General features: G+C 40.1%; 1 protein-coding gene across 3 annotated transcripts in view; it reads right to left on the bottom strand.

The window, feature by feature from the left end:
- Positions 1-12,618, bottom strand: part of Phlpp2 (PH domain and leucine rich repeat protein phosphatase 2) — a 66,677-nt gene that overhangs the window by 48,430 nt on the left and 5,629 nt on the right. For all 3 annotated transcript variants that reach the window (XM_008834958.3, XM_029564430.1, XM_029564431.1), the window contains exon 2: positions 11,471-11,736. In XM_008834958.3, coding sequence (XP_008833180.1) covers positions 11,471-11,736 — 266 coding nt within the window. The remainder of the gene's footprint in view (positions 1-11,470; positions 11,737-12,618) is intronic.

Here is a 12,618-nt window from a genome sequence, read left to right as displayed (position 1 = left end):
CTCTCTCTCTCTCTCTCTCTCTCTCTCTCTCTCTCTCTCTCTCTCTGTGTGTGTGTGTGTGTGTGTGTGTGTGTGTGTGTGTGTGTAAGCAGATAAGTGGCAACCTTCAGGAATTGGTTCTCTCCTTCCACCAAGGGATCATAGGCTTGTGCAGCAAGCACTTTTCCCACTGAGCCATCTCTCTGGCTCCATAATTATAGTTTCAAGCTAACTTTTACTTGCTCGATTTTCCTATTTTCCTCTAGAAAATGTTGAAAAATTGAAATATCCTAATTCTGGCATATTTTAGATAATCAAATTTCCTGACCTAATAAAGACTGTAGATTTTGGAAATCCTCGTTACATATTTCCACTTAAAGTATTTCCCATGGTTGCATGAAAAAATTAAGAGAACCTCCACATCTGCTCCCATTAATCTAACATAATGAGTAAATAAGTAATACTATAGGAAGTACAAGAACAAGTAAAATGACAGACTAACTCCATTTACTCGTTAAACTCAATTGTTTAAGAGAAAAGAGTACGGGGGAGAGAAAGGTGGTAATACACTTACAGCTCTGCTTTCTGTTTCAAAGTTCTAAAAGTTTAACAGGCTGGTAATTAGCTGTGTTAAACCTCTGACAACACATTGAAATTATATACAGCAAAACAGTCACAGGAGAGTATAACACCAACAACAAGAAGTTATAAGCAGCCATTTACACTATTCTGACTCTCCACTTCCACGTTAAGTCTGAACACATATGCATTTGGTAAGTTCTCATCAAACAGCCAGCCAGCAATGCAAAGCAAACCATGGCACAAAGATGTCCGTTGGCCAATGGTAGGTTTGGATATTTCAGTTATTCTAAATAGCTCTCTAGCTAAGACATGTAAGAGAAGAGTGCATTTCATCCCAAGAGTCACTTCCTGCAAGTTCGAATTATTCAAAAACTGCTTAGTGGTATAGCACTTGCCCAGTACATGTGAGGCCCTAGTTCAAACCCCACACTGCTCCCTCCCCCCATTCCTCTAAAAAACCCAAGTTCTATCCAGGCTGGTTGTTCCAAACTGTAATCCTGTCTACAATCTAAGCACAATCCCTACAATCCCAGCAGAGACAAGAGAACCATGAGTTCCAGGCCACCCTGACTTCACAGTGAGACTTGTCTAAAAAACAGAAAACATGGGGCTCAAGAGATGACTTAGCAGAGAGCACTGGCTGCTGGCTGCTTGTGCACAGGACCCAGATTCAGTTCCCACACCCACATGGCAGCTAATGATTGTCTGTAACTCCAGTTCCAGGTGATGACTCCCTCTTCTGGCCTCTTTAGGCACTGCATGACATGGGTACACTTACATATATGCAGGAAAAACACTCATACACATAAAATTTTTTTAAATAAATAAAAACAGAAAACAGGGGCTGGAGAGATGGCTCAGCAGTTAAGAACATTGTTCTTGCAGAAGACTGGGGTTCGAATCCCAGCACCTACACGGCAGCTAACAACTATTCATAACTCCAGTTCAAGGGGATCCGACAGCTTCTTCTGTCCTCCACAGGCACTGCACGACACGGGTGCACTTACCCACATGGAGGCAATACACACATACACATAAAATAAAAATAACAAATAAAACATTTTTTAAAAACCCAGAAAACCAGTACAGCGGGAGGCAAAAGCACACACTATTAAAATCCTGCACAACGAATAACACATTGCATCAAAGCATAGTACTATTGACTTCAGATCAAAATTTAATCCCCAGTTGCCTATAAAAATTATACAAATGTCAAAATCAAGAATAATAATTCCAACAGTGACAACAGGACACTTCCTCAAGACCTACTTTATGCTGTGCTGATGGTCTCTGGTATTACAAAGCTATGCCTATTTTACAAATAAGAAAAATGAGGTTCAAAAATAAAGAAAAATGAGGTTTAGAGAGTGGCACAATTAGTGCACACTAACCTCAGGGTTTGAACTTGCATGTTTCATTACAAAACCTATCTTTTTCTTGGGCAAATCATGTGATTTTATGTTGCTAAAATAATTTATGCAGAAAAGAACTCAGAGGACTTCGTAAGTCAGTTCATTCAAACTATGGACCCTAAAAAGTTATGCATATATTTTATTACATCTACTACACCTTGGTAGATAATTTTTTACGCACTACAGTTGTATAACAAGGAGTGACCTTTGTCCCTGGTTCCTGGGGGGCAGACTCCAATCCTGAGGAATGTCTACGTTATTCACAGGGCCCTAGGGTCATTCTTGAATTTCTGCTAATAAAGTGACTCAGGATGGGACATAATCACCAAAAAGACTAACCTTATGATAGAGGTTGATATATGATTAGGCCAGCTTGACCCCAGGGGGTGAGCCAAGAGAGCCAAAAGATTGGATCAGTCACATGGACTCTGATTCAATCAATCAAGCCTGATGTCAGAAGCTCCCTGGAAGCCAGGTCAGAGTCAGAGCTTCCTGGTTGGTGAACATTTCTATGTAGCTGGAGGGTAACAGGCTTAGCTGGGATTCCACAGAGGCAGGAGACAGAAGCTCCCCAGTAGGGACCCTCCCAGACCTTGCCCTAAAGCTTCTCTTCAGTTGATTCGTTCTGATTTTTGTATCCTTTGTATTAAAACTACAATTCTAAGCACAGTACTTTCCTCAATTCTGTTGAGTATTTCCAGGGAATTATTAAACCTGAACAGGTCATGGGAACTTCCAAATTTGTAGCCAGTTGTTCAAAACTACAGGTGGCCTGGGGACCCCAGAAGAGTCACTCCAGTCTAAAATAAGGGCATTCTTTAAAAAAAAAAAAATTTCATTTAATCTCTGACAATATCATATATGTGTACAATATATCTTGATCATATCTACCCTGAAATAAGAGCATTCTTGATGGAACCCATGCCCCTTTGTTTTCTTTTAATGTTTTATTACATTGTATTTATTTATTTATTTTGTGAATGGGGAGGGTGGTTATACATGCCACGATGCACATATGGAAATCACAGGACAACTTGCAAACTTCCAAGTTAGTTCTCTCCTTCCACCAACACAGGCTCAAACTCAGGCTGTCGGGCTTGGCAGCAGACACTATTCCCCACTGTGTCACCCTGCTGGCCCTCTTTTTTTAAATTTTTATTCTCACCACAGGAAAAAAAAAAAAACTACAGAACTTGAACCAAAAATACATTCTGACTTTCTACAAACTGTGTAAACGGTTTTTTAAAATGTGTAAAATCTGGCAAAATTATTTAAAGTCAATAAACTTTAAGGGATTCACATGTAATTCCTTCACTGCCCACTATGTAGAGACCATGCCCCTTAATTTGTCAAGTCAGCACCAGCCCTGGAGGTCAGTGTCAGAAGCCCGCTGCAGTAAAACCAGATAGGGTCATAACAAACATTAAGGCAAAAAAATCAGGGCTAGAGGGATTAGTGTTTAAACTACAAAAACACTGAGTTCAGTTCCCAGCACCTACATAGAAGTTAACAACCATCTGTAACTCTAGTTCCAGAGGATCTGATGCAGTCTTCTGGCCTCTGTTAGCACTATACACACATACATGCAGGCAAAATACTCAAACACATAAAAAGTAAATAAATGAATTTAAAAAAAGAGAGGAAAATTATTAACAATTAAGCTATCACCTACCCTCAACTATAAGACAGATGCTGGGGCTGGAGAGATGGCTCAGCAGTTAAGAGCACTGACTGCTCTTGCAGAGGACCTGGGTTCGATTCTCAGCACCCACATGGCAGCTACGAGCCTTCCTTAACTCCAGTTCCAGGAGAATCTGAAACCCTCTTCTGACATCCGTGACACTGCATGACACAGGTGTACTCACATACATTCAGGCAATACACTCATACATATAAAATAAAAATTACAAAAAAAAAAATAGCCAGGTATGGTGGCACACACCTTTAATCCCAGCACTCGGGAGGCAGAGGCAGGCAGATCTCTGTGAGTTCAAGGCTGCTGGTCTCCATAGTGAATTCAGGCCAGCTGTGGCTACAGGGAGACCCTAAAAAAAAAAAAAAAAAAAAAAAAAAAAAAGGCAAAAATAAATAAATTAAAAAAAAATAAAAATAAGATAGATGCTAATTTCATACATACTAAAATATAAAAGAAAGTTTGGAAGTAAAAATTATTTAGATTGATTTTGTAATATACAACACATTCTTACATGTGTGTGTGTTTCTATGTGTAGATGCCTGTGTACAAGTGTGGTTGCCAGAGGACAACCGTAGGTATTACACGCCTCAAGTACCAACCACCTTTTTATCATGACAGCCTCTCACTGGTCCAGACTCATTAAGTAAGCTACGCTGGCTGGCCAGCAACCCCAGTCATTTGCCTATCTCTGCCTCCCCAGTGCTGAGATTATAAAATAGTGTCACTATGCCCAACATTTACATAGGTTCTAAGGCTCTAACTCAGGTCCCCATGCTTGCAAGGAAAGCACTTTACTGACTGAACTATCTCCCTATCAAAACATATTCTTTCTTTTATAGTCTTAAAATACTACTAAAAGGTTGGGCTGGGCGTTCGCCTTTAATCTCAGCACTCCAGAGGCAGAGGCAGGCGGATCTCTTGAGTTCAAGGTCAGCCTGGTCTACATAGTGAGTTCCAGGACTGTTGGGGCTATAGGTAGACCTTGTCTCAAAAAGCCAAAAAAAAATAAAAAGTACTGAAAGTCTCAGACATGGTGGCACAGGCCTTTTATCCCAGCACTTGGGAAGTAAAGGTAGGAGGAAGAGTTAAAATAGTAGGTGATAGATCAAGGTCGTTCTGCCCTACATAGCAAGTTCCAGACCAACCTGGGCTACAGGAGGTACTGTCTCAAAAACAAAGTACTAAAATGTTAAGGACAAAGACAAACCTCTTTTTCTCTCCATCACTGGTGACCAGTTACCAAATTGGTATGTATCCAGAAACAGAAATTTTCTTTCTACTTCAAAATATGGCAAACAGAGCTGGAAGTATAGCTCAGTGGTGGAGGGCTTGCTTAGCATGTACAAAGCCCAGAGGTATTTTTTGTTTTCACTTTGTGTGTCTGAGTGTTTTGCCTGCATGTAAGTGCACCACATGCATACAATAGCTGTGGAAGTCAGAAGAGGGTACTGGCTCCCCTGGAACTAGAATTAGTTGATAGCTGTTAGCGAACCATGCTTTGGGTGCTGGGAACCAAACCTGGGTCCTCTGCAAAAGCAGTCAGTGCTCTTAACCACTGAGCCTCCTCTCTCCAGTTCCTAAAGTCCCAAGGTTTGATCTTCAGTACTGTACTGGGGTAAAAGCAAAGTAAGATGTATATATACAGATGCAGGGATATATATATATAAAATGAAGTTGTGATGACTGGTAAGAAGTCACCCAACAGGGACAGAAAAGATTAGAAATCAGGACTCCAAATCCCTCCAGTGTTATCTTCTGTTATAAACATCCTATTAGCTCTCATAGCCTATTTGATAGCCTAAAAGATGGCTATCAAATACTTAAGATAGCTTAGCCATTTTGATGACTAAGAATAAAAACAGATACATGGCCATGAGTCAAAGGGTAATCCGTTTTTATTACACATAATCTTTATTACAATTTTACAGACAAGGGAATGATTACACTAAGCTTTGAGGATGAGTCATTTGCTGCTTAAACAGCTCAATAGAAAAAGACAGGGCCAAATAGTATAAGGCAAGGAATAGATCGGAAGGAAAATACTTGTATCAACTGTAGCTCTACCATCAGCTGACTTCAGAAACATACTTCAAACCCCAACTGTCTGGGCCTGTTCCACAATCACACAAAAAAGGAAGTGGTCACAGTGATTGCAGTGGGAAGTACCTGGCTTTGGGGACAGGACAATTTTTTGCTGTGCTATACATTGAAGGTATTAAGCTTTAAATGTTGGTGTAACGTCCCATGGACTGATACAACCAAAACCTCCTACTCATCCACAATGAGGGAGGGGTGCTACTGGGTTGGGCACACTTAAGTTTCACTAGTAGACAATCTCTCAAAGGTTACTTCAAGTGACAAAATTCCACAAATTTGTAACCCTGAAGTATACTAAGTGACAAACCCATAAGTGAAAAAAGAAGGAAAAAAAAAAGAATGGATGATTCAGAGAAATATAGACTTTCATCCTTTCATCCCAATAATCCATTTCCTAGGAGAATCAGCATAGTAAAGATTTATAAGCAGAACATGGTGGTGCACACCTTTAATCCCAGCACTGAGAAAGCAGAGGTAGGTGGATCTCTGTGAAAATAAGGCCAGTCTGGTCTACATAGTGAGTTCCAGGCTATCTGGAGCTACAGGGAGACCCTGTGTCCAAAAAAAAAAAAAAACAGACCAAAAAACTCCACAAACATTTTAAGAGCAGTGGTAGCCAACACAAGGTGACTTCTAAGAATTAAATGATGTGAAACAATACACAGAGGTATTGTTTATTAGTATTTGTTAAGCACTTGACTGGGAATTCAGCCTAGTGGTTAAGCAGATGTTTAGCAGGCATGAGGCCCTGGATGGGTGAAGACTTGTCAGCTACCAGACATCATTCTAAGTACTCTGCATCTTTACTTTGTTACTACTTAAATTACAGCACATCACTTACGAGCTTAATACTATCTCAGAAGTCAGATGTGATGTACATGCCTATAATCCCAGTTGATACAAGAGGACTACTGTGAGTTCAAGGCCAGCATGAGCTTCATAGTGAGTACCAGGCCAACTAGGGAATCATAACAAGATCCTATCTAACAACAACAACCAAACCCTTCCCCCCACAAAACAAACAAACAAACAAACAAACAAAATGAAAATACCACCTCAGGCCCCATCCTGTACCTACTGAATTATAACCTATATTTCAACAAGGTTTCTAGGCGGGCAGTTTAACAAATACTACTTACAAATATGAACTCATTGCTCTTCATATCATATATAATGAGAATTAAATCCCTATGACAAACAATGAAAATGTTCTTCATTTTAAAAACCTGTAGTGAAAACACAGAGCATCAGGTGCCTGCACAGCAACTGTCATGCATTCTCGTTAGACTTCAACCTTGGCTACTATTGCATATTAAGTCTCAATTGTTTTTTTCAATTTTTTGGAGACAGGGTCTCAGGTAGCCCAGGCTGGCCTCTATATGGAGCTAAGGGATGACCTTGAACTCTTGATCCTCCTGCTTCTACCTCCCAAGTGCTGGGATGACAAGGGTGTGCCACCATACCCAGCTAAGCTCTCAAATTTTGTTTACATTTATTTAGAGTGTGTGTGTGTGTGTGTGTGTGTGTGTGTGCGCGCGCGAGCCCACATGCCATGGCCTATATGTGGAGATCAGAGGACAACCTGTAGGAGTTGGCTCTCTCCTTCTACCATGTGCATCCCAGGGATCCAACTCAGGTTATCAGGTTTGGCAGCAAGCACCTTTACCTATTGAGCCATCTTCCTGGTCCTTACCTTACTTTTTAAACAACTTACAGTATAGCCATAAGATGAAACAGTCTAACTATTAAAACTATTATTTAACGTTAAATTCTTAATAACACAATAAAATTAAGATGATCTATTAAGTGAATTAAGGATATAAAATTTAATATATGGTATGAGCTCAAATACATAACTACTAAGAAGTGTGTATGTAACTAAAATACCTGGGAAATAATTGTTACCAACATAAGGGTGGAATCCGATGTCAGAATGCCAAGGTTCAAACTCCAGCTCAACCACTTCCTAGCTGATTACTCTTAGGTAAGAGTAATCCCTTTTAAATCTCATTTTCTACATTTATAAAATGGGAACAGTTTATTGCACAAGAATGTTGGGATTTCGTGAGGTAATCTACATAAAGCATAGGCACTGAATATTATTATGTTTTTTCATTTTCCAAAATTTCATCAAGGAACACGTACTACATGTTTCAGCAAGAAAGAGTCTCAAAAACAATGCCATAGAGATCATGGACTATCTTACATAAAGGGCTATTCTGAAGAAAGTGACTGCTCTTCTGATTAGATAATAGAAGACTGAATTCAAGCAACTAACCGCTGAATAAGAGGTCTGAAGATCTTGAACCAGGCATGATTGGCAGTAAACTGAGTAAGGGGAGCTGCTGTGCCAGTTCCTCTCAAGACCTTTATCAAAAGGAAGTCCATCAGCTGCCTTGAATGCCACACATTCCAACTGCCTGGCAGTACCTATCTGACCTGGAGCAGGTTACCAGACTCCTCTCAAAGGTTCAGCCTTCCTCATCTGAAAGGAATGAGAATTACCTCCCTTAGAGTTCTTGTAGAGATGCAACAAGAAAATGGGTGTACTACTGAGCACACTGACTAGCACCGACAAGCACTCAGTGTCAGCTGAGATCTATCATACTCCTCACTCTTCCTCCTCCTCAGACACCTAAGGTCCCCAGCCCCTACTCCAATGGCTCATTCTGTCAATCCACAGGTCAACAGTGTTTTCACTGTTTTCTACTCAAGTTTATCTTCAAAGAACTATTTCATTACTAATTATCAAGGTGACCTGAGGTACAAGAGATAAAAACATTCCCCTTTAATTACAGTTTAGAGTCTCATATGTAAATAAACTATAACACATTTGAATTGTTAACCAAGGATACACAGCTAGCAGAAATGAAGTAACTCCAGGGGGTTTCCTTCACATTCCTCACATCTTCATAATGCAAACTTTAGTAAACGACTAAGTCATCCGCTTAAGTAAGTGAACTCTATCAATAGCTACCAGGTATAATCTAGGTCAAGGCTTTCACCTGATAAAATTAGATCAGAATCACTGTTAAGATTTAGAAAAGCCTAAGGATCACCCAGTCTGATCCTTTCATTGTACAAATAGATTTAAGAAACGTAGTTAACTTGTGAACAAGGAAAACATTCAAATGCTAATCCACTTTGTAAGGATTTAGTCCAAATCTTATAAAGAAATAAACCTCAGTTTACACTTTTAAAATAGCATAACTTGCAGCTCTGCTGAAGGGGCTCCTATCATTGCCACACTTCTAAGGTGTGAGCAGCAGCTTCACTTCACACCTCAACAATACTGAATCCACAGCTTTGGATTCTGCTTCAGAACGTGTCTTTATTAGAGAAATGGTAAAGGCAGAAAGACCGCAGCAAGGTGTTTAAAGACCTCCTATTTGACATGTAATTCAAAGAACTAATCATTTTTTACAAGTTGACTCAAAGAGTCATTATGCACAGTATAAAACTATCTGAAGACTATTTTTCTTCATATCTATACAAAAATTTCAGACACAAACTACTTTCAAGCCTACTCAAATATGCTCAACTGCATTCATATTTTGGAGAAAAATACGGGGAGGTAGCTATGTTTATAGATTGGATGTAAACATAAGCTCTATGAAGAAGCTGACAATATCTATAAAAACCATATATGGTTTTATATATCCTTTGACCCAGCAATTCCACTTCTAGACATTTACCCTCCAGAGAGACTCCTCCATATGAGAGCAGTCACAGGTACAGGGTATTTACTGTATCATGTTTGTAGTGCTAAAAACTGGCAGCAAGCCAAATGTCCACAATGTGAGACTAGCTAAAGCTATTGTGACCCATGAAATGTAATATTCTTACAGTCAGTAAATAATTATATAAATCTGAACATGCAAATACTTCTAATAGATATTAAGTCAATAATGTGTAGCATACAGCATCACTACTTTAAATATTGTACAGAGAGGCACACTTGGGCATGAGCCTGTATATGTATGTTTGGATGCATAGAAACTGGTAATAACAAATATCTTCATAAAAAGACCTGGGTAGCTGGGGAAGGGGAAGGAGGACTCACTTCTCATTCTTGAATTATACACTTCAGGGACTGGAGAGATGGCTCAGCGGTTAAGAGCACTGACTGCTCTCACAGAGGACCCGGGTTTGATTCCCAGCACCCACATGGTGGCTATGAACCATCCTTAACTCCAGTTCCAGGGGAATCCGAAGCCCTCTTCTGACCTCCGTGGCATTGTACAACACGGTACACTCACATACACGCAGGCAATACACTCATACACAGAAAAATAATAAAATATTTTTAAAAAGAGAGAATTACACACTTCAATTTTTCTCTATTTATACTTTCCTTGAAAAATTAATTTTTAAAATACTTACAATTTGGATATAGGACCTACCATGTATTCCAAATACAGTACTACAAATTTTCCTTCATAATTAATAGCTTTCAAATTCAGGAATCATAAAAATAAGAGGCTGGGGAGGTAGTTCAGTCAGTGAAGCACCCCGCCAAGCAAGCATGAGGCCCTGAGTTTGGACTCCCAGTGACCTGTGATTTTCAAGGGCACAAATAGGCAGAGCCCTAGGGCTTGCTGCCAATCAGGATATAGCCATTTGGTGAGCTCCAGGCTGACACTTTGTCTCAAAACACAAAGTGCAGAGCAGTAGAGAAAAACACTAGACATTAACCTCTGGCCTCTACGTGCACATGCACACACACAAGTATACGTGCATGCATACACATAAATAATAATTTTTATCACAAAATAAGCATTCTTTGGGGCTAGAGAGATGGCTCAGTGATCAAGAGCACTGGTTGCTCTTGTGGAAGACCTGGGTTCAATTCCTGGTAACCACATGGCAGCTAACAACAGTCTGTAACTCCAATTCCAAGGGAATCCGACACCCTCTTCTGACCTCTGTGGGTATTGCATGATATGGGTATACATGTAGGCAATACACTCATACACAAGAAAATTAAAATAAAATATTTTAACAAAATAAGCATTCCAAGGACCTGAATTTTTCAGGTCTATCTAGTGACTCCACAGCACACATCAGTTACACAGTTTGATTAAAATCCTAAAGTCAGGGCTGGAGAGATGGCTCAGCAGTTAAGAGCACTGGCTGTTCTTGCAGAGGACAAGGGTTTGGTTCCCAGCACTCACATGGCAGCCAACAACCATCTGTAACCCTAGCTCCGGGGGATTCAACACCCTCTTTTGGCCTCCGCAGGCATTGTACACTTGTGGTACACTTATATACTTGCAAGCAAAACACTCATACACATAAAAATAAGCAAACAATTTTTTTTTTTTTAATTCTGAAGTCCACTTCTAAGCAGAAATGCATGTTACTAATGTTACAGTAGAATCAGTGATAAAACTCAGACCTCAGATTGGTATAGTGCACAATCCTAGCTCTTAGGGAACCTAAGGCAGGAGGACTGTGAATTTCAGGGCAGACTGAGTCACTGAGTGATACCCAGACACAAGATAAAACAAGCTGGGTGTAGTGGCATATACCTTTAGTCCCAGCACTTGGGAGGCAGAGGCAGGAGGATCTCTGTGAGTTCAAGGCCAGCCTGTTTACATAGTGAGCAGCTGGGACTACAGGGAGACCCTGTCTCAAAAAGACATTTTAAAAAAAAAACAAAAAAAGATAAAACAAAACAAACAAAAAAGCCCCCAGACCTCACCGGACCAGGTCTCCGTGAAGCTGTAAATAGAGACTTTCTCTTCCCTCTCCAGCACATATTTCTGATGCTGGTGTCTCTACTGTGCAAAGGACAAGATGTAGGTCCGAGGAGGAGGAGGTGGCAGTTGTAGCGGCAGTGGTCATGTCTGCTCCATACAGGTAAACACAGCCTCTCTTCACATCTTCTCTCAGCCAATCTCTTTCTCGAGAACCAAATCTACTTCTTCTATTCAAGCAATTTCTGCTCCCATTGCGTTTCATGTTTCTCTAAAATATACCAAGAAGAAGAAATGATTAGAGAGAATGTTTGGCTGAATTACCCATGTTCAGCCCTTACCCCATCTCTGGTCTATAACCTTCAGAGACCCACCCCTAGTAACATCCCCACCTCCTAAAGGCTCCCCAGCTAAGTCCCCACCTTCTAAAGGAAGGGAGGAAACTGATGGCACTGTTCAGGAGAGCTGGGGACCCATGTAGTGGAAGGAGAGAACCAACTCCTGCAAGCTGTCCTCTGACCTCCACAGGCCAACCATGGTATGCAACCCCCCTAATAAACAAATATAATTAAAAATAAATATTTTTAAAAGTCTGCATGTACATTTCTACGTTTATGGCTAAACCATATCTCCTCCCTTATATTTCGCATTTATCATTCCACAAATTATACTTTTGCCATATATCTATACCATAAAATAGTTATATCATTATCTCACCTGATTTGAACTTTAAACATACATAAGTTTCACCTTGCAAATTTATGTAGTTCAACACTGGTCCAGAGATATACCTATGCTAATACAACCAGTTCATTTATCTGACTATTCCATTATCTGAATACAACTTGTCCATTCTCCTGCTGATGAAATTTAGTTTGTTTCTAGTATCTCTTCACTGCTGGACACAATGCTGCCATGAACGCTGTATGACTTTTTAAGTCCATCTGTAAGTTCTTCTCAGGTTCTAACCCTCTGCCTCATAGTTCAAATAAGCAAGTACAATATTGGCACAATCTTTCTTTTTCTTCTTTTTTCTTTTTTGGTCTTTTTGAGACATGGTCTCCCTGTAGCCTCAGCTGGCCTGGAACCCAATATGTAGACCGGGCTAGCCTTGAACTCACAGAGATCCGCCTGCCTCTGCCTCCCAAGTGCT

The sequence above is a fragment of the Nannospalax galili genome, unplaced genomic scaffold, assembly GCF_000622305.1.
Source record: "Nannospalax galili isolate Female #2095 unplaced genomic scaffold, S.galili_v1.0 scaffold56, whole genome shotgun sequence".
NCBI classification, from domain to species: Eukaryota; Metazoa; Chordata; class Mammalia; order Rodentia; family Spalacidae; genus Nannospalax; species Nannospalax galili.
Note: the sequence above shows the minus strand (reverse complement) of the source record. Positions and strands in the feature narration are given on the sequence as shown.